Source organism: Hemiscyllium ocellatum, chromosome 36 (genome assembly GCF_020745735.1).
Source record: "Hemiscyllium ocellatum isolate sHemOce1 chromosome 36, sHemOce1.pat.X.cur, whole genome shotgun sequence".
Taxonomy (NCBI): domain Eukaryota; kingdom Metazoa; phylum Chordata; class Chondrichthyes; order Orectolobiformes; family Hemiscylliidae; genus Hemiscyllium; species Hemiscyllium ocellatum.
Window position 1 is genome coordinate 46478001 of NC_083436.1, and position 26431 is coordinate 46504431.

General features: G+C 43.2%; 1 protein-coding gene across 2 annotated transcripts in view; it reads left to right on the forward strand.

Annotated features, from left to right (window-relative positions):
* Positions 1-26431, forward strand: part of LOC132833233 (clathrin light chain B-like) — a 66839-nt gene that overhangs the window by 27074 nt on the left and 13334 nt on the right. For both annotated transcript variants that reach the window (XM_060851345.1, XM_060851346.1), the window contains one exon: positions 15100-15143. In XM_060851345.1, the coding sequence (XP_060707328.1) occupies positions 15100-15143 (44 nt within the window). The remainder of the gene's footprint in view (positions 1-15099; positions 15144-26431) is intronic.

Below are 26431 nucleotides of genomic sequence, written 5' to 3' on the forward strand. Positions count from 1 at the left end.
CTTACCCACCCTCTCACCATAATCCTTTACTGTTCAAAAGATTATCTATCTTAACTTTAAAAGCATTTACTGAGGAAGCCTCAACCACTTCACTGGGCAGGGAATTCCATAGATTCATAACCCTCTGGGTGAAGAAGTTCCTTCTCGATTCAGTCCTAAATCTGCTCCCCCTCATTTTGAGGCTATGCCCTCCTGTCCTAGTTCCTCTTGCCAGTGGAAACATCCATTCTACTCCTATCATATCCATTCCCTTCATAATTTTGTATGTTTCTGTAACATTCCCCTCATTCATCTAAAATCCAATGACTATAATCCCAGTCTACTCAGTATTTCCTCAAAAGCCAACTCCCTCAAATCCGGAATCAATTTAATGAACCTCCTCTACACTCTCTCCAGTGTCAATACATCCTTTCTCAAGTAAGGAGACCAAACTGCACACAGTCCTCCAGGTGTGGCCTCACCAGCACCCTGTACAGCTGCAACATAACCTCCCTACTTTTTTTTTATAGATATTTTTATTGGGAATTTAACATTTTGACAAATTTACAAAAATAAGCAGAATTTTCAAGCACAAACATTAATATAAAAATAGATCTTAAATATATAATCATCAAAATTCAACTAATCCACAATCATCCAGAGTGTATAGTTGAGTCGCTTACATCCTTCAAATAAGAGAAAATGTTCTCTAATACACTCATAACAGTATGATAAAAAGGAAGTTATTTCCAAACAATAAGAACAAAAAAAATTAAACATGTTTGAATGGAGATCCTCCCCCTTGTTCTCAGGGGGCCTTACTACCTTTCCAACGTTCCACCATATCCTCTCCCCCTCAACCCGGGCGCTCCTTAATAGGATTTAGATATAATACCGAGCTAGAGTTAACAGTGAGCGCCGCACCCCCACCCCTCCTCACCCATACCTGAGTATATCTAATAGCATCAATGCCACGTACAAACACACATAACTATAACATTACAACTCCAACAGATTACAGTTAAGTATAATAACATAGCAGGAAGACAACCCCGCTCCCAGAGGCAAAAGTAAAGTATCCATTTCTCCCCACGGAGTGTGGGAGAGGCAAGCCAACATAAATTGTCTCTTACGATTTATTTAACCGAGTCTAAAAGTTTCTTGGCCTCTTCTGATGATCTAAAATTATACTCGGATCCTTTGTGGGTAAAGCATAACGTCGCTGGGTAGCGTAAGGTGTATTGAATATCTAAGTCCCTTAAACATTTCTTCACCTCATCAAACGCCTTCCTTCTTCGTGCCAAAGCCGGGGAGAAGTCCTGAAATAACATAATCTTGGATCCTTCATGAATCATAGCTTTAGGATCCTTTCCAAGCTGGAGGAGAGGAGGGTGGGGGAGGGGTCTTTGTTTTCTGAGAGCTGCGGGGTCCCTTTGATTTACTCATTATCCACTCAGTATTAGACTGTTTAAATATAATATTCAGCAGCTAATTAAGATTAAAGAATTTTTTGGGTGGTTTGGCAAGTGTGGTGGGGGCAGGAAACCCACTTTTCCCAGGTTTTGGGAAGGGCTCTGTAGACTCAGACTTGCTGAGTCGCCGCCATCTTGGATCTCCAACCTCCCTGCTTTTAAACTCAATCCTTTCAGCAATGAAGGACAAAATTCCATTTGCCTTCCTAATTCCCTGTTGTACCTGCAGACCAACCTTCCATGATTCATGCACAAGGACACCCAGGTCCCTCTGCACAGCAGCATGCTGTAAGTTCTTACCATTCAAGTAATAGTCTTTTTTACTGTTATTTCTACTGAAATGGATGACTTCACCTCTTAACATTGTACTCCATCTGCCAGACCATTGCCCACTCACTTAAACTATCTGTGCCCCTTTGTGAAGTTTCACAATCCTCTGCATACTTTGCTTTACCACTCATCTTAATGTGATCCATAAACTTTGAGACACTACATATGCTCCCCAACTCCAAATCATCAATGTAAATTATGAATAATTGTGGTCCCAACACTGATTCCTGAGGCACACCACCAGTCACTGATCGTCAACCAGAATACCACCCATTTATCCCACTCTTTGCTTCCTGTTGTTTAACCAACCCTCTATCCATGCTAATACATTGCCCATAACACCTTGCATCTTTGTCTTATGCAGCAGCCTTTTGTGCAGTACCTTTTGGAAATTTAGATACACCACATATAATGAGTCCCTGTTGTCTACTGTGCTCGTAATGTCTTTATAGAATTCCAGTAGATTAGTTAAGCATGACCTGCCTTCATGAACCCATGCTGCATCTGCCCAATGGGACAATTTCTATCGAGATGACTTACTAATAGACATGAGCATTTTCCACACTACAAAAGTTAAGCTAACTGGTCTATACTTTCCCGTATTTTGTCTATGTCCCAAGATACCACATGAGATAAAGCTAGAAAAAGAGTGGTCACTAGAAAGAGTAGTACTTTAACTGGATAGGTGATCTCTTTGAAATGGGATACATCCTTAGTTGCGAGAACTACAGATAGTACTTACATATCAGTGCTGGCTGCAATCTTTAACAGAAGAATGTTAACAAAAGGCCTGGAGAATGGAGCACATACTACACCCTTCTTCAGGGTAAACTTAGTAATTACAAACTAATCAGTTCAATGGGAATAATGGTAAAGCTTTTAGAAATTATACTCTGGGAGAAAATTAACAGGCCACGAGATATCTGTTTTCAGTCCGTACCAGACACAATGGAGACCTGCTCTGACAAAATTGGCAATTATCATGGGGGTTTTAATCTATATGTCGATTGGTCGAACCAGATCAGTCAGGGTAGCCTTGAGGAGGAGTTCATTGAGTGTATCTGCGATAGTTTTCTTGAACAGTATGTAATGGAACCGATAAGGGAGCAAGCTATCCTAGATCTGGTCTTTTGTAATGGAGACAGGAATAATTAATGACCTCATAGTTAGGGATCCTCTTGGAAGGAGTGACCACAGTATGTTGAATTTAGAATACAAATGGAGAATATGAAGATAACTCCAATACTAGGGTCCTGTGCTTAAACAAAGGAGACTACAATACGATGAGTGAGGAGATAGCTCAAATAGACTGGAAGCAAAGACTTTATGGTGGGACAGTTGATGAGAAGTGGAGGACTTTTTTTCAAAGTGCTCAGCAAAATTATACACCAGTGCAAAGGAAGGACTGTGGGAAAAGGAGTAAACTGCTATGGGTGTCTAAGGAAATAAAGGAAGGGAGGCTATCACATTGAAAGACAAGGCATACAAAGTGGCCAAGCCAGCAGGAAGCTAAAGGATTGGGAGAATTTTAAAGGTCAACAGAAAGTCACAAGAAGAGCTATAAAGAGTGGCTAATGAGACTCGCTCCCCTGAAAGTGTCTCAGCTCAGTGGCAGAACGATCGGAAGGGGGAGGGTGAACAGCCAGCTGTCATGGTGCATATTGGCACCAATGGTATAGGTAAAACATTGATGAGGCTTGACAAGAAGAATTGAGGGAGTTAGGAGCCAAGTTAAAAAGTAGGACCTCAGAAGGATTAATCTCAGGATTGCTACCAGTGCCCACGTGCGAGTCAGAGTAGAAATGAAAGAATAGGCAGGATGATGCGTGGCTTGAGAGATGGTGCAGGAGGGAGGGGTTCAGATTTTTGGGACATTGGGACCGGTTCTGGCGGAGGTGGGACTGTTACAAGTTGGGGAGGGTTTAAACGGATGTGGCAGGGGGATGGGAACCAAATGAGGAGGTTAGTGGACAGTAAGGAGGTGGTAACTAAAGCCTGTAAGGAACTAAATAGTGAAGTCAGTGTGATTAAGGTGAAGAGGAGGCAGGGAGCAAATGATGAACGCAAAGGGACAGGTGGGCTGAGGTGCATTTGTTTTTAGATTAGATTAGATTACTTACAGTGTGGAAACAGGCCCTTCGGCCCAACAAGTCCACACCGACCCGCTGAAGCGCAACCCACCCACACCCCTACATATACCCCCTACCTAACACTACGGGCAATTTAGCATAGCCAATTCACCTGACCCGCACATCTTTGGACTGTGGGAGGAAACCGGAGCACCCGGAGGAAACCCACGCAGACACGGGGAGAACGTGCAAACTCCACACAGTCAGTCGCCTGAGGTGGGAATTGAACCCAGGTCCCTGGCGCTGTGAGGCAGCAGTGCTAACCACTGTGCCACCGTGCCGTTTTAATGCAAGAAGTGTAGTAGGTAAGGCAGATGAACTTAGGGCTTGGATTAGTACCTGGGAGTATGATGTTATTGTGATTGAGATTTGGTTGAGGGAAGGGCATGATTCTAGATTAGAGTGGTGCTGGAAGAGCGGGTCAGGCAGCATCCGAGGAGCAGGAACATCGACTTTTCATCCGGAATTGAGAGGCTGTAGGCCATCAGAAGCAAAATTGTACTCAAATGCAATCTGTAACTTATTTTATTGGACAATTAAACAAATCACTGGAGGAGAAAGTTGCACAATTATCTATATCCTCAGTGAGCACAGTACATTAATGCAAAAGATTGGGCTGAGGCAGTCTCAACAATCTTCAGCTGGATGTGCCAAGTGGATAATTCATCATGGTCCCACCCAGAGGGCCCTGACATCACACATGTCAGTCATTAGTCAATTCACCCATTGTGATATCTAACTGGAGACATTGGATACTGCAAATGATATGGGTCATGACTGTGTTTTGGTAATGATACTGACGATGTACACTCCACAGCTTGCCATACCCCTAGGCAAGCTGTTCCAGTTCAACTATAACTTTGACATTTAAACAACAATGTGGCAGATCGCCTAGATACATTCTATGAACAAAAATGAACAAATCCAACGCTGCAAATTCCTGCCTTTGTCTATTCTCAATTATCAGTAAGGTGATGAAATGTGTCATCAACAGTGCTATCAGGCAGAACTTGCTCAGCAATACCCTGCTCAGTGATGCCCAGTTTGGGTTATCCCAGGGTCTCTCAGCTCCTGATCTCATTACAACCTGGGTTTAAACATGGACAAAAGAGCTGAATTCCAGAGGTGAGGTGGAAGTGACAGCCCATGACATCAAGGCCACATTCGACCAAGTGTGACATCAAGAAGTGTGTTCCACAGAGATCTGTACTGGAACCTCTGCTGTTTGTGATATATATATATATATATATATATGAAAACTTGAATGAAAATGTAGTTGGGTGTATTAATAATTTTGCAGACAACACAAAGATCAGTGGAATTGTGGATAGTGTAGAAAGCTGTCAAATGATGCATTGGGATATAGGTTAGATGCAGATCAGGGCAAAGAAATGGCAAGTGGGAGTGTAATCCAGGTAAGTGTGAGGTGCTGCAGTTTGGGGGATCAAATGTTAAGGAAAAGTATACAGTTAATGGCAGGAGCCTGAACAGCATTAATGTTCAGAGGGATCTTGGGGTTCAAGTCCACAGCTCCCTGAAAATGGCCACACAAGTAGATAGGGTGGTAAAGAAGTTTGACATGCTTGTCTTTACTGGTCAGGGCATTGAGTAAAATAGACAGGATGTCATGTTGCGGCTTTATAAGAATTTGATTGTGTTTCACTTAGAGTATTGTGGTCACTACATTCCAGGAAGGGTGTGGAGACTTTGGAGAGGGTGCAGAAGAGGTTTACCAGGATACTGCCTGGATTAGAGGGTATGAGCTGTAAGGAGAGGCTAGAAAAATGGGGGTGTTTTCTCTGGAGCAGCAAAGGCTGAGGGGAGACTTGATAGAAATCTACAAAATTATGAGATTCATAGATAGGGTTGACAGTCAGAATCTTTTTCCCAAAATTCAAATATCTAATACTAGGAGCCATGGATTTTTCGCAGCAGAGAGCGGCGGGAGCTGGGCGGAAGTTCAGGCGGAGCGCAAAGCCGGTCAGGAAGGTAAGTGATTGCTATTAGAGTGGGTGTGTCCTAAACCCCAGGTCCTACAAAATAGGGTCTCCCTCCCTCCCTCCTCCTCTAACCTAAATTAAGAGTCCACAGACTTGCCACAAAAAGAGGGTCTAAAGAAGTTTTTAATTGAAGAGTGAGGCTTCAGCTCAGGAGTCTTTGACAAGGAGGTTGAGTGAAGTGATTACGCCACAGTTGAAGAGGGTGAAGACATGACTGCCTAGCTGGTTCAGTGTGCTACGTGCTTGATGTGGGAGGTCAACGACTCTGGTGTGTCTGGCTCGTATAAGTGTGGAAAGTGTGTGCACATTCAGCTATTGACCAAACATATTGCAGTGCTGATGAAAGAACTCGAGGATCTTAGGCTCATCCGAGAGAATGAGATCTTTCTGGACAAAACCTTCAGCGAGGTTATTACACCGACCATACCAGAAGAGAGCAGCCGATGAGGAAGGCAGAGAGGAGACAGGTGCAAGAGACACCAGGGGAAGTACCTGTCAGGAACAAGTTGAAGCTTTTGGAAACAGTAGAGACTGATGACACTGCCAGTCCGCAAGGCAGCCAGGTCTGTCAATCAAACGTTGGTGCAGAGGCAGAGCAGAAGAGTCGGACACAGAGCCGTGGTAATAGGTGCTCCATAGTGAGAGGAACTGACCGGGGTTTTTGTGGCAGCAGACGGGATTTAAGGATGGTGTGTTGCCTTCCTGGTGCCAGGGTGAAAGACATCGCGGACAGAGTGCGGGAAATCCTCAAGGACGAAGGTGAAGAGCCAGAGGTGGTGGTACATGTCGGGTCAAATGATGTCGGGAAGAAGAGGAGGAACATACTACAGCGGGACTTCGGAGAACTAGGAAGAAGGCTGAAAAGCAGGACATCCAGGGTGGTTATCTCCGGTTTGCTTCCAGTTCCTTGGGCTGGTGAGGCCAGAAACAGGGAGATAATAGACTTGAATGTGCGGTTGGGGAACTGGTGCAGGAAGCAAGGATTTAAGTTCTTGGATCACTGGGGTATGTTTTGTGGTAAGCATAAATTCTACAAGAGAGATGGTTAGCACCTTAATAGGTCGGGCACAAGCATTCTGGCAGGCAGGTTTGCTACTGCAACACAGCTACGTTTAAACTAAGTCGCGGGGGGTGGGGGGAGGAAGAGGACAAACTGGATGTTTAAAAAGGAAATTGAAGGGAAAGTTCGAACAAGGGAAGTCAAGAAAGACAACTGTATCAATGAGGCAGAAAACTCGGAAAGGGATCATGCTATAAGGTTGAGTGAAATAGGAGTTGATGGGAAGGGTGAGAGCAGTAACAAATTAAAAATACTATACATGAATGCACAAAGCATTAGAAATAAGATGGATGAGCTTGAAGCTTTTTTGGAAATTGGCAGATACGACATTGTGGGGATAACTGAGACGTGGCTTCAAGTGGACAGGGCATGGGAAATGAATATTCAAGGCTACACGTGCTATCGTAAGGACAGACTGACGGGCAGAGGGGGTGGGGTGGCCATGTTGATAAGTGATGATATTCAGTCCCTTGTGCGGGGGGACCTAGAATCAGGGGATGTAGAGTCAGTATGGATAGAGCTGAGAAATCCGAAGGGTAAAAAGACCCTCTTGGGAGTCATCTACAGGCCCCCAAACAGTAGTCTGGATGTCGGATGTACGTTGAATCAAGAGCTGAAATTGGTCTGTCACAAAGATGTTACTACAGTTGTTATGGGGGATTTCAACATGCAGGTAGACTGGGAGAATCGGGATGGTATTGTACCTCAAGAAAGAGACTTTGTGGAGCGCCACCGAGATGGATTCTTAGAACAGCTGGTGCTGGAGCCGACCAGGGAGAAGGCAATTCTGGATCTGGTATTGTGCAACGAACCAGAACTGATCAGGGACCTCCAAGTGAAGGAGCCATTGGGAAGTAGTGACCATAATACAATAAGCTTCAATCTGCAATTTGAGAGGGAGAGGGTACAATCGGAAGTGACAATATTTCTGTTGAATAAAGGGAACTATGGAGCTATGAGGGAGGAGCTGGCCAAAGTTCAATGGTGCAATACCTTAGCAGGGATGACCGTGGTGGAACAATGGCAGATATTTCTGTGTATAATGCAGAAGATGCAGGATCAGTTCATTCCTAAAAGGAAGAAAGATCCTAGGAGGAGGCATAGGCGGCCGTGGCTGACGAGGGAAGTTAAGAAACATATAAAGTTAAAAGAGAAAAAGTATAACATTACAAAGACAAGTGGGAAAACTGAGGACTGGGAAGCTTTTAAAGAGCAACAGAGGATTACTAAGAAGGAAATACGCAGAGGAAAAATGAGGTATGAAGGTAAACTGGCCAATAATATAAAGGAGGATAGTAAAAACTTTTTTAAGTATGTGCAAGGCAAAAAAATGGTTAAGACTAAAATTGGGCCCTTGAAGACAGAAACAGGGGAATATATTATGGGGAACAAAGAAATGGCAGAAGAATTAAATGGGTACTTCAGATCTGTGTTCACTGGGGAAGACACAAGCAATCTCCCTGAGGTGACAGTGACTGAAGGATCTGAACTTAAGGGAATCTGTGTTTGCCAGGATTTGGTGTTGGAGAGTTAGGTCTGAAGGTTGATAAGTCCCCGGGGCCTGATGGTCTACATCCCAGGTTACTGAAGGAGGTGGCTCGAGAAATCGTGGATGTGTTGGTGATTATTTTCCGGAGTTCGATAGATTCGGGGTCTGTTCCTGCGGATTGGAGGGTGGCTAATGTTATACCACTTTTTAAGAAAGGTGGGAGAGAGAAAGCAGGAAATTATAGACCAGTTAGTCTGACCTCAGTGGTGGGAAAGATGCTGGAGCCTATTATAATGGATGAAATTACAGCACATCTGGATAGTAGTAACAGGATAGGTCAGAGTCAGCATGGATTTATGAAGGGGAAATCACGCTTGACTAATCTGGAATTTTTTGAGAATGTAACTCTGAAGATGGACGAGGGAGATCCAATAGATGTAGTGTATCTGGACTTTCAGAAAGCTTTTGATAAAGTCCCACACAGGAGGTTAGTGAGCAAAATTACAGCGCATGGTATTGGGGGCAAAGTACTAGATTGGATTGAAAATTGGTTGGCTGATAGGAAACAAAGGGTAGTGATAAACGGCTCCATTTCGGAATGGCAGGCAGTGACCAGTGGGGTACCGCAGGGATCCGTGCTGGAACCGCAGCTTTTTACAATATATGTTAATGATATAGAAGATGGTATCAGCAATAACATTAGCAAATTTGCTGATGATACAAAGCTGGGTGGCAGGGTGAAATGTGATGAGGATGTTCGGAGATTACAAGGTGACCTGGACATGTTAGGTGAGTGGTCAGATGCATGGCAGATGCAGTTTAATGTGGATAAATGTATGGTTATCCACTTTGGCAAGAACAGGAAGGCAGATTACTACCTCAATGGAATCAATTTAGGTAAAGGGGCAGTACAGAGAGATCTGGGTGTTCTTGTACACCAGTCAATGAAGGGAAACATGCAGGTCCAGCAGGTAGTGAAGAAGGCTAATAGCATGCTGGCCTTCATAACAAGAGGGATTGAATATAGAAGCAAAGAGGTGCTTCTGCAGCTGTACAGGGCCCTGGTGAGACCACACCTGGAGTACTGTGTGCAGTTCTGGTCTCCAAATTTGAGGAAGGACATTCTGGCTATTGAGAGAGTGTAGCGTAGGTTCACGAGGTCAATTCCTAGAATGGCGGGATTGCCTTACGCTGAAAGACTGAAGCGACTGGGCTTGTATACCCTTGAGTTTAGAAGACTGAGAGGGGATCTGATTGAGACATATAAGATTATGAAAGGATTGGACAGTCTGGCAACAGGAAACATGTTTCCGCTGATGGGTGAGTGCCGAACCAGAGGACACAGCTTAAAGATACGGGCTAGACCATTTAGGACAGAGATGAGGAGAAACTTCTTCACCCAGAGAGTGGTGGCTGTGTGGAATGCTCTGCCCCAGAGGGCAGTGGAGGCCCAGTCTCTGGATTCATTTAAGAAAGAGTTGGATAGAACTCTCAACGATAGTGGAATCAAGGGTTATGGAGATAAGGCAGGAAGAGGATACTGATTAGGAATGATCAGCCATGATCATATTGAATGGCGGTGCAGGCTCGAAGGGCAGAATGGCCTACTCCTGCACCCATTGTCTATTGTCTATTGTCTATTGTCTAAGGTGAGAGGGAGAAAATTCAAAGGGGATGTGAGGACAAGTTTTTACACAGAGTGGTAAGTATGTAGAACGTGGTTCTGAGGTGGTGGTGGAGGCAGATTCAATAGGGCATTTAAGAAACTCTTAGATAAGCACATGAATATGTAAGGAATGGAGGAATATGGACCAAGGGCAGGCAGAAGGAATGTATTTTGCGCCAAATTAAACAACATTGTGGGCCAAAGGCCCGTTCCTGTGCTGTATGTTCTATGTTCTGAGAAGCCCTAACGAAAGTAGAATAAATGGGTATTGTGGGCAAATGTTCCACTGGTTGGAGTTATACATGACTCTTAGGAAGATGGTTTTGATTGTTGGAGATTAGTCATCTCAGCTTCAGTACATTTCTGCGGGAGCTCCTCAGGGTAGTATCCTAAGCTCAACTATCTTCAGCTGCTTCATCAATGACCTTCCTTCCATCATAAGGTCAGACGTGGGGATGTTTGCCAATGATTGCACAATGTTCAGCACCAAGAATTTGCCATACCCGAAGACCAGCTGTTCCAGGACAGCTTCAATATTGACATTTAAACAACAATGTGGCAGATCGCCTAGATACATTCTATGAACAAAAATGAACAAATCCAACCCTGCAAATTCCTGCTTTTATCTATTCTCAATTATCAGTAAGGTGATGAAATGTGTCATCAACAGTGCTATCAGGCAGAACTTGCTCAGCAATAACCTGCTCAGTGATGCCCAGTTTGGGTTATCCCAGGGTCACTCAGCTCCTGATCTCATTACAACCTGGGTTTAAACATGGACAAAAGAGCTGAATTCCAGAGGTAAGGTGGAAGTGACAGCCCATGACATCAAGGCTACATTCGACCAAGTGTGACATCAAAGCTTGGATGAAAATGTAGGTGGGTGTACTAATAATTTTGCAGACACCACAAAGACCAGTGGAGCTGTGGATAGTGTAAAGTTTCAGAGGATGCATTGGGATATAGATCAGATGCAGATAAGGGCAAAGAAATGGCAAATGGAGTTTAATCTGGATAAGTATGGGTGCTGCACTTTGAGAGATCAAATTTGCAATATCCAGGCTTAGGCTGATAATAGACAAGTAAGATTTGTGATAGGTGGTGACCGTATTCAATAGGAGAGAATCAAACCATCATTCAGTAATATTACCATCACTGACTTTTCCACTACCACTGACACTGAAGATGGCTCTGGAGAGGAGAGCATGCCCAGCACAGTGCAGTCATCATGGGTAAGCAAGCCCAAAGTAGTGGAAAGTGAGGTCCCTGGCATCTGTAGCGGTGGTGAGAACAGGCAACCCCAGGTAGAAATCAGCGTGCACTGGTGACGTGACCTGGTGTGATCTGGTGGTGAGGCCTGGTGTCGTCTGGTGGTGAGACCCAGCGTGGTCAAGTGGTGAGGCCTGGCGTGGTCAGGTGGTGAGGCCCAGTGTGATCTGGTGGTGAGGCCCAGTGTGATCTGGTGGTGAGGCCTGGTGTCGTCTGGTGGTGAGGCCCAGTGTGATCTGGTGGTGAGGCCTGGATTGGTCTGATGGTGAGGCCTGGCATGCTCTGGTGGTGAGGCTTGGTTTTGTCTGATGGTGATGACTGGTGTGAACTGGCGGTGAGGCCCGGCATGGTCTGATGGTGAGGCCCGGCATGGTCTGGTGGTGAGGCCTGGCATGGTCTGGTGGTGAGGCCCGGCATGGTCTGATGGTGAGGCCCTGGTGTGATCTGGTGGTGAGGTCTGGTCTGGTGGTGAGGCCCAGCATGGTCTGATGGTGAGACCTGGTTTGGTCTGATGGTGAGGCCCGGCATGGTCAGATGGTGAGGCCCGGCATGGTCTGGTGGTGAGGCCCAGTGTGGCCTGGTGATGAGGCCCAGCATGGTTTGGTAGTGAGGCCCAGTGTGGCCTGGTGATGAGGCCCAGCATGGTTTGGTAGTGAGGCCCAGTGTGGTCTGCTTGAAGGACTGTAATGCTGAACTTTATTTTAATTTCTTTATTTTTCAAATTAATTAGTAAGATCCTTTGCTTACATGCCTTGTACCAAAAATGGTGCCGTAAGTAGCAACTTTTTAAACTGTTCACCGTACTTGTGTGAGTATGGGGCAATAAATCTAATTCAATTCAATGCCAGCATCCTTGGGTTACAACTGACCAGAAACTGAATTGACCAACTATATAAACACAGCGGCTACAAGGGCAGACCACAGGCTACAAATACTACAGCAGGTCACTCATCCCAAGGCCCAAATCAGGAATGTGGTGGAATATTCCCTAATTGCCTGGGTGGGGACAACTCCAACAACACTCAAGAAGCTTGACACCATCCAGGGCAAAGCAGCCACTTGATTTCCATTGCTTTCACCAACTGCCTCCAACACCAATGCTCAGTAGCAGCAGTGCGTTCATTCTACAAGATTCGGAGAAGAAATTCACCGAGACTCCTTCAACATCATCTTTCAAGCCCACAGCCACTACCAGTACCATTTCAAATGACAAGGGGAGCAAGTACATCGGCGTTTTCTACTTGGACAAACAGGCAGAAAACAAGCCACCAGGATACATGAACATCAACTAGCCACAAAACAACATGACCTTCTCTCACTAGTATCTTTACGTACAGATGAGGAACGACACCACTTCAACTGGGACAACACATCCATCCTCGGACAGAGACATGCATGAGAATTCCTAGAAACACGGCATTCCAACTAGAACTCTATCAACAAACACATTGACTTGGATCCCATTTACCACCCCCGAAAAAAGACCAGGAATTAATGTCACCACAGGAAATGACATCACTGACCCAAGGAAACCCAAACACATAAATGGAAAGCGGGCCATACCACAATGCTTCATCTGGACCCTCACTGACGATGTTGCCCAGTATGGTGACGAAACGTCCGAAAACAAACCTTCCAGCTCAGCGAGCAAACTTATACCCAGAACCTCAACCTGAGCTACAAATCTTCTCCAAACTCACTGTGTAATAACATCTCTGAACAGATAGATTACAAAATAAGGATAAGGAACCTGTGTTATTTTTAGTGATTTTGTCATGGAATGCGGGTTTTGCTGATTAGGCCACACTGTCCATGCCTAATTACTTGGCTTTCAGAGGACAGTGCAGAGTCAATCACATAAAACTGGCTCTGGAGGTTCATGTAGACCAAACCAGGTAAAGACGACAACTTTTAAATGTCTTTAATGCACTGATGGGCATCCCTGGTTTGGCCAGCATTTATGGCCTATCTCTAGTTGTCCTTGAGAAGATGGTGGTGAGTTGCTTTTTTAAACCACTGCAGTCCACATGCTGCAGGTGGATCCACAGTGTTGTTAGGGAGAGGGTTCCAGGGTTTTGACACAGTGACACTACAGGAATGGTGATATATTTCCAAGCCAGGATGGTGAAGGGCTTGGGAGGGAACTTCCATGTATCTGCTTCCCTTGTCATTCTAAATGGTACTGGTCATGGCTGTGGGCTTGGAAGATGATGTTTGCTCAGCAATCAATCTACATCCATGTTATTACATACTTTTGGAATGGATGGGAATTGAACTGAGGCCTCATGGTTCAGATATAGAGGCACTACCACTGCACCACAAAAGTCTAACATCCAATAACCACAGTAATTGTGCCCATTTCTTAGGAACTGAAGTTATTCCTTAGTTAATGCCAACAACCTGTGTACAATCAGAAAGAAAGATTTGTATTTATTCAGTGACTTTCACAGACACTAGACATTTCAAAATGCTTTACAGTCAATATTGTCAGTGTTGCTATATGGGAACACACCAGCTAATTTGAGCAAATCAAACAACAGTGTAATATTGATCAAGTAACACCAGACAGTTATCACATGCTAATATTTTACACCTGCTTCCTGCCATTTTTCACAATGCCTATTATGATTGTAGGTGTTTGAAATATTTTTTCCTTAGGCTTCAATCTTTACATTTAGGTAACCACACTTTTCTGCTGTAAATAATAAATAAAAAGCAAAATATTGAGAATGTTTCAAATCTGAAATAAAAATAGCACATGCTGAAGGATCTCAGCAAGTCTGGGAGCTCCATCGAGAGAGAAATAAGAATTAACATTTTTGAGTCAAGTCTAATTGTTCTTCAGAACCTTTCGACCGTATTCTACCACAGAAAACCCTAACCCTATTGCAGAATAAAACTGGAATTATTTTTTGCACAAACTTATTGTTATTTTTAGAGTTCACAGCAAATATCTCTGAATCCAATAACCACAGGGTGAGTCTCTACCTATTCAACTGTCAATTTATTTATAATTAGGAGTTTGCATTAATCCCCATGTTCTGCCATTTAAACCCAAAGGTGCAAGTAGACACCCTTGGTAATGGAAGGTAATGGAAGGAATGTTTAAAAGGTGGTCTCATGGGCAACACAGAAAACATTTGGAAGTGATCCAGCTCAGCTTCAGTCAGTTGCCGGGTAGAGGACGTAAATAAATATCAGAATACAGAAACGGGGACTGAAAACAACGGCTTTGCCTTTTTTGAAATATCAGTTTTCAAACAGTGTGACCAATCGTTATAGTCTTTATGCAGTAAATAGTCAGAATACAAACCTTGTTATGACATGGAGTAGCTGAGATAAATAACCTTGACACATTTAAGAGGGAGGTAATTAAATTATGCAGGAGAAGAGGAATTGAAGATTAAGTTGATTGGAAGAAGGCTCAGGTGGTGTATAATCTGGTCTGAACTAGTTGTACCAAATGACCTGTGTGTGTGCTGGAATTCCCTGTACGATTAGTGTTAGCCATATGGTGAGCTGCACCAGCATGAGCCTGTGACACCAATCCACCTGGAGTATTCTTTGCTGATTTATTTTGATGAAATAATTCATTATTTAATGTGTGTTTCAAATGGAAAACAATGAAGACAGCATTCACAACAATACACATTCTTTATCTATCTGTATGGGATTACCAACAGATGTTCTTGTTGTGCTTTTCAGAGTTAATTGGTGAAGTGGATGCTGTTAATGGTGATCCGTGTCAGGTATGTTGCCTTTTGCTGTTCTCTTATACTTTTTAACCCTCTGAGTGCATATCAGAAAATGTAACCAGGAAATTAAGGGGTGAACCCCTAGACTCTGTTGTACAGGGTGTAATTATATAATTTGCATATGTTTTGAAATTATTGTGAACTTTGAGGAAGATGTTGTTAAAGGACATGGTCTATTTGGTGGGATGGACAGGCAAACGAGAGATGACATTTAATGCACAGAATTCTGAAGTGATCCATTTCAGCAGGAAGAATGTGTAAAGACAATACAAAATAAAGTATGCAATTCTAAAGGGTTGCTGATGCAGAAAGACTTGAGAGCATATGTGCATAAATCATAGAAGTTGTCAAGATGTGTCAAGAGTGTGGTTGATAAATCATAGATTTTCCTGGACTTTATGAATAGAGGAATGGAGGACAAAGGCAAGGAAATTATAATAAATCTGTAAAAACAAATTGGTTCAGCCATAGCTGGAGTATTGTGTATTGTTCTGAGCAAAGACTTTAGGATGGATGCAAAGGCATTAATGGGATTGGTTCCAGCAATGGGGAGTGACGGTTATTGAGTGACTGGAGAAGCTAGGAGTGTTCATCTTGAAGAAGACGCATCGAGATAATCAGAATCAAGTAAAATCTTGACAGAAAAGGGAGAGAATAGCTGGTCCTTCTAGTTGAAGTTCAATAACGAGGGGCATAATTTTAAGCTGAAAGATAGGAGGTTTAGAGGGTATTTGAGGGAAAGCTTTTTCATCCAGAAGGTGGTAGGGTCTGGAATGCACAGCCTGGCAGCAAGTCCAGGAAGTAAACATCGCAACCTTTAAAGGTGCTTGGCTGTGCACTTGAAGTGTCATAATATTCAAGGCTACGGGCCAAGTTCATGGAAGTGAGGCGTGTGTATCATGTAATTATACAGTGCAGAGGAGGCCCTTCGGCCCATGAGTCTGCAGCAACAAAAGAGAAACTCCTGACCTTCAACCTAATCCCACCTACCACCACTTGAGCTGTAACCTTGAATGCTATCATTGCCAAGTGCTTGTCCAAGTACCTTTTAAAGCATGTCAGAATATTTGCCACTACCACCCCCCCAGAGAGGGCATTCCAGACTGTCACTGCCCTCTGGGTAAAAATGTTTTTCCTCACATCCCCCTAAATCTCCCACCTGTCACCTTGAACCTATGTCCCCTCTGACTGATCCCTAAACTAAGGGAACAGCTGCTCCTTATCCACTCTGTTCAGGCCCTTCATAATCTTATACATCTCAATCCAATCCCCCCGCAGAATCCTCTGCTCCAATGAAAACCCCAAACTTGTCCAACCTTTCCTCATAACTTATATTCTCCATTCCAGACAGCAACCTGGTGAATCTCCTCTGCACCACCTCCAGTTGCAATCATTTCCTTCCTGTAATGTGATCAGAACAGCACACAGTAATAAAATCAGAGATTGCTGAAAAAACTCAGCAGAGCCGGTAGCATCTGTGGAGAGAGTATTGCACACAGTACAATGACTGTGGTCTCACCAAAGATCTGTACAACTCCCTCATGATTTCCCTGATTTTGTAATCTCGATTAATAAAAGCAAGTTTCCCGTGTGTCTTTATCACCACTGTACTAACTTGCCCTTCTACCATCAAAGATCTATGGACAAACACTCCAAGGTCTTTTTGTTCTACAGAACTTTCTAATGTAATACTGTTCATTGGATATTTCCTTGTGAAATTACTTCTTCCAAAGTGTATCACTTCACACTTTTCAGGGTTAAGTTTCCATTGGCCACTTATTTGTCCTTGCAGTTCTGTTCGCCAAGCTGTGAATTTGTGTTGCAGACGTTTCGTCCCCTGTCTAGGTGACATCCTCAGTGCTTGGGAGCCTCCTGTGAAGCGTTTCTGTGATCTTTCCTCCGGCATTTATAGTGGTTTGAATCTGCCGCTTCCCGTTGTCAGTTCCAGCTGTCCGCTGCAGTGGCCGGTATATTGGGTCCAGGTCGATGTGCTTATTGATTGAATCTGTGGATGAGTGCCATGCCTCTAGGAATTCCCTGGCTGTACTCTGTTTGGCTTGTCCTATAATAGTAGTGTTGTCCCAGTTGAACTCATGTTGCTTGTCATCTGCATGTGTGGCTACTAAGGATAGCTGGTCGTGTCGTTTCGTGGCTAGTTGGTGTTCATGGATGCAGATCATTAGCTGCCTTCCTGTTCGTCCTATGTAGTGTTTTGTGCAGTCCTTGCATGGGATTTTGTACACTACATTGGTTTTGCTCATGCTGGGTATCAGGTCCTTCGTCCTGGTGAGTTGTTGTCTGAGAGTGGCTGTTGGTTTGTGTGCTGTTATGAGTCCTAGTGGTCGCAGCAGTCTGGCTGTCAGTTCGGAAATGCTCTTGGTGTATGGTAGTGTGGCTAGTCCTTTGGGTTGCGGCATGTCCTCGTTCCGTTGTCTTTCCCTTAGGCATCTGTTGATGAAATTGCGCGGGTATCCGTTTTTGGTGAATACCTTGTATAGGTGTTCTTCCTCTTTTTGCAGTTCTGGTGTACTGCAGTGTGTTGTGGCCCTTTTGAACAGTGTCTTGATGCAACTTCTTTTGTGTGTGTTGGGGTGGTTGCTTTCGTAGTTTATGACTTGGTCTGTGTGTGTGGCTTTCCTGTATACCTTTGTGGTGAATTCTCCGTTTGGTGTTCTCTGTACCATCACGTGTAGGAATGGGAGCTGGTTGTCCTTTTCTTCCTCTCTCGTGAATCGGATTCCTGTGAGTGTGGCGTTGATGATCCGGTGTGTGTTCTCTATTTCTGTGTTTTTAATGATTACAAAGGTATCGTCCACGTATCTGACCCAGAGTTTGGGTTGAATTTGCGGTAAGGCTGTTTGTTCTGACCTTTGCATTACCACTACTGCTATGAGTCCAGAGATGGGTGAGCCCATGGGTGTGCCGTTGATTTGTTCATATATTTGGTTGTTGAATGTGAAGTGTGTTGTGAGGCACATGTCCAGTAATTTGAGTATGCAGTCTTTGATGATAGGTTCCCCGTCCTGTTGTCTGTTCTGTATGTCCAGCAGGTTGGCTATTGTTTCTCTGGCTAGGGTTTTGTCGATAGAGGTGAACAGTGCCATTACATCGAATGAGACCATGGTTTCTTCCTTGTCTATGTGTATATTTCTGATGATGTCCAAGAATTCCTGTGTTGACTGTATAGAGTGTCTGGATCCGCTGATCAGGTGTTTCAGTTTCTGCTGTAGTTCTTTAGCCAGTTTGTGTGATGGTGTCCCTGGTAGTGATACTATGGGTCTGAGTGGGATGTCTGGTTTGTGTACTTTAGGTAGTTCATAGAATCTGGGGGTGTTGTTGCTTTCAGGTTTCATTCTTTGTCGGTCAGACCTGGTTATCTGTCCATTTTTTTGCAGTTCCTCAGTGTGTTGTTTATCCTATTGGTGAGCTGTGGGGTGGGGTCAAACTTATTTGTCCATTTGACCATTCTGTTTATATCTTCTTGTAGCCTAAGATACTCAACCTCACTGTTTTTTAGCAAATTTTTTTAACTTTACAAACATATAAAATTATTGAAAAATATAATCAATAACAAATATCAGTATAGTAAAAAGAAAAAAACCACAAATTACAATACAACTACTAACTACGAACCTACCCTTTAATACAAAACAAACCCTAACACTGTGCAAAGCAACACCAAGTAGATAACTAATCGATCAAAAAAATAGAAAGAAAAGCAAAACAAAACACAGAATACAAACAGCTATGCTTGAAGCAAAGCTCCCAAACAAAGGGACAGGAACATTGTATATATACCCGTATTAACTCAGGAGACCCCCCCTCCAGGGCCCAGGGATTGACAAACCTAACCATCCCAGTTAAACAAACACCCTAGATAAGATAGCTGATAAATCTATATCCAAATATCTTAAGTAGGGCTGCCATGTCTTATAAAAATGGTCTGTTATCAACCTCGCTGTTAACCATCGACAACTCTTTGTGTAATCTGTAAATGTACTAATCCAAATCCCACACAATCATCTTTATCATTTATATAAATAACGAATAATGGGAGACCCAACACAGACCTTGTGGTACATCACTGGACACTGGATTCCAATCACTCTGTCATCACCCTCTGTATCCTACAACTGAGCTAATGTTGGAAGCCACTTTCTCAAATTACCCTGTACCCCACGTGCAATTGCTTTCTTGACAAGTCTGCTATATGGGACCTTGCCAAAGCCTTTGCTGAAATCCATGTAAACTACGACACTACCCTCATCTTAAACTGGTCACTCAAAAAATTCAAATTTGTTAGTTCTGACCTGCCTCTGATGACACCATGTTGACTATCCCTGATCAAGCTTTGCCTCTCCAAGTGGAGATCGATGCGCACCTTCAGAATTTTCTCCAGTAATTTCCCTACCACTGATCAGACTGTCTGGTCTGTAGTTCTGACTGTAGATTCCAAGGGCTTTTATCAGTGTAAATTGAGTGGACCAAAGGGCCTCTTTCTTGCTGTATGATTCTGTATTCTCTTTGGTGGAAAGATTATGAGCAATATGACATAGAGATAAGGGAATTACCAAAAGAAGCAACAGGAATACAAGGAAGAGGATTTTCCACACAGTGCATGCTTAGGACCCGGAAAGGAGGCAACTTCAATCATGGCTTTCAGAGAGAGTTCACTCATTAACTGAAAAATAAAAAAAAAATTACAGGGCTAAGGGGAAAAGGCAGGGAGTAACACCCGATGACAACCATCCACTCCCTCCAGCTCAATGCTCAGTAATATCACTGTGTACTATCTACAAGATGCAGTACAGAAATTCACCAAAGATCTTTAAGAGCAGAAGATACATGGGAACACCATCATCGCCACGCACCATCTGCTGACTTGGAAATCTATCGCAGTTCCTTCAGTGTCACTGGGTTAAAATCCTGAAACTCCCTCCCTAAGAGTATTGCAGGATTGTAAATCACCCTGGGGGATTACAGACCAGTGACTGAATTTCTCGGTCTCAATGGAGGGAGGTGGGTGGATGTGGAATACAAATTTCATGTTGTTGTTTTTACTGCTGCCAATGTCCTTTATGATGGAGGAAGTCGGGCTTTCATAACTTCCCGTATTTGGCATTTATCAATTGACAGCCCATGATGTTACCAAACTCACTGTCAGCTTGTCAATATTGGAAATTTACTCGTGTCACTCTGCTCTTTAAAAAGGGTGACAGAGGGAAACCAGGGAATTACAGACCAGTTATCCTGACATCTCTGGTGGGGAAATGATTGGAGGGTATAATCATTATGATCATCTTGAAAAATGTTTGTTTATCAGGGAGACTCAGCATGGATTCATGGAGGGTAGGTCCTTCCTGACAAACCTCATAGAGTATTTTTGAAGAGGTGACAAAGAGACTGAACAGAGGTAAATCAATGGATCTTGTTTATAAGGCATTCCAGACTTTTGATAAAATCCCACACAAGAGATTGTTAGCTAAGATGGAAGCCCACAGAGTTGAGGGCAAATTATTGACATGGATAGTAATTGGTTGAGTGGCAGGAAACAGACTGTTGGGATATTGGGTAAGTATTGAGAATGGCAGGAGGTGACTAGTGGTGTCCTGCAGAGATCTGTGTTGGGGCCTCAATTATTCACAGTCTTTATTAACGACTTGGAAAATAGCATAAAAACTATCCAAATTTGCTGATGACACAAAATTGGATAGCATTAAAGACAGTGTTGACAACCACATAATATTACAACAGGTTATTTGGGCATTTGGGTTAATAGGGCATTTATTGATTGATTAGGTGAAAGGGTAAAGCTATGGCAGATGGATTTAAAGATAAGTAAGCGTGAAGTTATCTATTTGAGACCAAAGAATGGCTCAATCAGAGTATTGGCTGAAGGTACAAAGTTAAATACAGTGAATGTCCAATGAAATTTGGGGGTTCAGGTGCATAGCTCTTTAAAATGTCACAGACAGGTGCAGAAAATAGTCATATGGGCTAATGGAATGCTGTCCTTCATATCTAAAGGCTGGAATATAAGGAGGCAGATGTTATGTTTCAGTTTTAAAAAACCCTAGTTAGACCCCAGAAGTTGTGGATAGTGCAAAAGGATGTTGTGGGTTACAGAGGGACATAGATAAGATGCAGAGCTGGGTGAAGAAGTGGCAAATGGAGTTTAATGCAAAAAAGTGTGAGGTAATTTATTTTGGAAGAAGTAACAGGAATGCAGAGTACTGGACTAATGATAAAATTCTTAGCAATGTAAATTAACAGAGAGATCTCGGTGTTGAGGTGCATAAATCCTTGAAAGTTGCCACCCAGGTTGATAGGGTTGTTAAGAAGATGTATGCTGTGTTGGCATTTATTGGTAGGGGGATTGAGTTTCAGAGCCACAAGGTCATGCTTCAGCTGTACAAGACACTGGTAAGGTCGCAGCTGGAGTATTGCGTAGAGTTCTGGTCATTGTATTATAAGAAGGATGTGGAAGCTTTGGAAAGGTGCAGAGGAGATTTACTAGGATGTTGCCTGGTATGGAAGGAAGTTCTTACGAGGAAAGACTGAGGGACTGAGGCTGTTTTCATTCGAGAGAAGAAGGTTGAGAGGTGACTTAATCAAGACGTGTAAAATAATCAGAGCCTTAGATAGGGTGGACCGTGAGACCCTTTTTCCTCAGATGAAGGCTAACACAAGGGGACATAGCTTTAAATTGAAGGATGATAGATTTAGGACATATATCAGGGTTAGTTTCTTTACTCAGAGAGTAGTAGGGGTGTAGAACGGCCTGCCTGCAACAATAGTAGACCCGCCGACGTTAAGGACATTTAACTGAGCATTGGATGTACATATGGCTAATAACGGAACGGTGTAGGTTAGATGGGCATCAGATTAATTCACAGGTCGGCGCAACATCGCGGGCTGTAATGTTCTGAATAGAAGCTCACCTAATTCAATCTAGACTTGCATGTCACTTTACTTAATTAATAGGAAACCAAAATAGTAAAAATGTGAAATACTTAATGTTAGTGCTTCTATAGGAAATTACTATACGTGCATTTCCGCCTCAGTATTGTAATTGACTACTTCCTAATTTTAATACCAAAGTCCTAAACTTCAGTATATGGTTTATAGTGTATGGCTGGTGCTCAGTCTCAGAGTACTGTGAGCAGATCTGGGCACCTCACCCTAGGAAGGATATTTTAGCCCTGGGGGGGTACATCACAGATTTATAAAGATGATACCCTGGACTTCAAAGTTTAAATTATGAAGAAAGATTTCACATTAGTCCTTTATTCTCTTGAATTTAGAATGATAAGGGGTGATCGATTCGGGGTCTTCAAAATATTAACAGGGAAAGACAGAGTAGATAAAGATAAACTAATTCCATTGGTTGAAGATTTTAGAACCGGGAGTCATTGTCTAAATGTTGTGGCCAGGGCATCCTGGAGAGATATTAGAAAGCTTTTCTATACACAAAGACTGTTGGAGGTTTGGAACTCTCGTCCTCAAATGGCAGCTGAAACTAATTCAGTCATTAATTTAAATCTGAGATAGATAAGTTTTTATGAAGCAAGGGTATCAAGCGATATGGGCCAAAGGCAGACGTTTCAAGTTCAACCACACATCAGCCATGATCTTATTGAATGGCCTACTCCTGTTGCTATGTACCTAATAATTAAATTGGGTTGTTCTGTGGTGGTAAGCAGCTTACAGACTGGATTGAGGGTGTGTAATGTCTATGGAGGAGACATCACAGCATTCACTAGATGTGGGCACACCATGATATTAAGCACTCAGTCGTTGGTACACAAGTACCACCAGGTGTGTAGAGGTCAAAGGAAGAGGGCCTTCCTGACATCACAAGAGGTATGAAAGGAGGATAGAAGTTCCAGAAATTATTCTATGTGCAGCTGAGCATAATCATAGCATATGGAAGAGGCCCTTCAGCCCACCAAGTCTATACTGTCAAAAAGATGCTATTACTACACCAGACCCATTTTACCGCACCAGCCCCATAGCTTTGAATGTTATGATACATCAAGTTCTCTTCCAAATACTTTCTCAAGGTTGTGAAGTTACCTGCCTCAACTCCCCTCCCGGGCAGTACATTCCAGAACATCACCACCCTCTTGGTGAAAAAGCTTTTCCTCAAGTTCCCTCTAAACCTCCTGCCTTTCACTTCACTTCAATATTATGTTATTGGCAACTCGACTAGGGGGAGCTGGAGTTTTTGAAGAGATAACAGAGAGAGTTGATGGGTTGTGTACATATATTTCCAAAAGGCTTTGGAGCAGTGCCCTACACACACAATTCTGAGGAGAACTATAGGCCATTGAATAAAAGGGACAGTAGAAACATGGATACAAAATTGCCTGAAGGATAGGAAACAGAGTAATAGTTAATACATATTTTTCAGGCAGGAGGTGGAATTATAGTAGAATTACCCAGGGGTCAGTTTTGGGACCCTTGCCTTTTATGATCTATATTAATGATCTGGATCTTGGTGTACAGGTGACAATTTCAAAATACACACATATTAAAAAACTTGGGAGAGTTGTAAACTGTGTGGATTGTGTAGAACTTTGAAGAGACACTGGCATCCTGGTGGAGTAGGCCGCTAAGTGGTAATAGAAGTTCAATGCAGAGAAGTGTGAGTTGATATACTTTGCTATAAATAACATGGAGAGATCATATTAAATTAAGGGTACTCAATTCTAAAGAGTGTGCACAAGCAGAGTTGTACTTAAGTCTTTAAAGGGGTCAGGATAGTAGAGAGAGCATACAATATTCTATAGGCTTCACTCATAGAAGCATACAGTCCATGAGCAGGGACGCTATATGAATTAACATAAGTTGCTGGTTAGACCTCACTTGGAGAATTGTGTACAGTTCTGAGCACCACACTTTGGTAGGGATATGGATACCTTGGAGAGAGTGCAGAGGGGATTTACGGCAATGATCCAGGGACGAGGCACTTGGGCTGTGAGGAAAGATTGAAGAAGTTGAGACTGTTTTCCTTGGAGAGGAGAAGGCTAAGTGGAGGCTTAATAGAAGTTTTCAAAACCATGAGGGGTCTGGACAGAATGGAGAGAGAGAAAACGTTTCCATGTGTAAACAGATTCAGAATCAGAGGGCACAGTCTTCAAGTGTTCTGCGAAACAAACAAGTATAAAGTGAAAAAAAACTTTCTCACTGCAAGTAGTTAAGGTTTGGAAGGCACTGCCTAGAAATGTGGTGGAGGTAGCTTCAAGTGAGGCTTTCACCAGAGCCTTGGATGACTATTTAAACAGAAAGCATGTGCAGAGTTCTGGGGAAATGGCAGCAGATTTGTGATAAAATGCTCAGAGTTGTTGCAGAATTCGGGTTGAATGGGTTCTACCTGCACTGTCAAGATTACTGTGATGCTGGAAAAGCACAGCAGGTCAGGCAGCATCAGAGGAGCAGAAGAATGGGTGTTACGGGCAAAAGCCCTTCATCAGGAATGAGGCTGGGAGCCTTGGGGGTGGAGAGATAAATGGGAGGGGGATGGGACTTGAGAGGAAGGTAGCTGAGATTGTCTCATTCCTGATGAAGGGCTCCTGCCTGAAACGTCAATTTTCCTGCTCCTCAGATATTGCCTGACCTGCTGTGTTTTTCCAGCACCACTCTAATCTAGACTCTGATCTCCAGCATTTGCAGGGCTCATTTTTATCTATTTGCACTGTATCAACTATATGATTCCGTGACAATGCAGATCTGCGTGTGAGAGGACGATTACTGCTCAGATAATGTCACCTTCAGTTATTTCAATGATGTGGGTGTGAGGCTTCTGGCAATGCCAAATATTTGAGCATGAGATAATAACAATGGTTCTCATTTGTGAGCCTTATCAGAGATTGAGTAATAAGTCATGTGTTGATGTGCGCAGAGACAAAGGTTGATGGTGTTCTGGAAGAATGTGATTTTTAAAAATATGTTCGGCCATGGGGTGTGGGCGTTGCTCACACAGCCAACCTTTATTTCCCACATCGGGGAAGTAAAAGTCTCCTGGTATTATCGCTGATCTGTTCATCCAGAGACCCAGGTAATTTCCGGGGACCCTCATTTGAATCCTGCTGTGGCAGATGGTAGAATTTGAATTCAATAAAAATTTTGGAATTATGAGTCTAATGATGACCATAAATCATTGACGATTGTCAGAAAAACCATCTGGTTCACGATTGTCCTTTAGGGAGGGAAACTGCCATCCTTACCCAGCCTGGCACATAGCAGCATGACTAACTCTTAATTGCTCTCTGCTTGGGCAATAAATGTTGGTCTAGCCAGTAAAGCCATCATCTCATACTGCATTAATAAAAAGGTTTTGAGAAAGTGAGTTTTGTCTTGAACTGCTATATTCTGTTTGGTATATTCTGGAGGTAAACCCACTCCAGTTTCATTTCTTGGAGTTTTTTGAAGCACTTTGATACAATTGAGAGATTTCCCAGGTCATTTCAGAGGGCAGTTAAAGTCAACCCCCTTACTGTGAGTTTGGAGTCACAGCTAGACCAGACCAGATACAGATAGTAGATTTCTTTTGCTAAAGGACATTGTAAAAGTCCATTGAGTTCACAATCAGTAGTGGTTTCATGGTCATCATTGGAGTTTTAAGATTTTTTTTGAAGAATCTATTTCCATCATCTGCTCATGAGGAGATTTGAATGCAGGTTCCCAGGTTGTTACAAGGTATGACCCAGGATGTGAATCTGTCAACATCACCAAGCCATTAGCTCCCTCAGAATACTTATGCAGTCACTGATCTTGACCACTTGTGTAAGGTCATTGAACTCCATGTGTTAATTCTTCCAGATTCTCAGGGCTAGACCACCAGAGCTGTCTGCACACCTGGTTTGTCTGAAGGACTTCTGCCTCCTGTAGATACAGAACACCTTTCTCCATCATGACCTATTGTGCAGCTTTGAAAGCCTGCAGCAGATTCAGCTCACCCAGGATTCCGAGTATACGTTTCACCCCCTTCCGGGCTTGCAGCCTGGCTTTATACAATACTCACACGTATTGATTATGTATTCAGTCAATCAACAGCACACATAGCTCTGGCTACACAGAGAAATCATGTTGGCCTCTCTGAGGAGTGGACAAGGCTGCTGTAGTCACACATTGTGATCCCTGTGCCCATTTTCAGGACTGTTCAATGTAGCCTTTTAGCATGTCAATCTTTGGTTTTCCAAGGAGATGCATCACACCAGTCAACATTAGAAAAATTCCTGAGTCCTACTTCCAACACTATCTGTATCAGAAGTACGAGA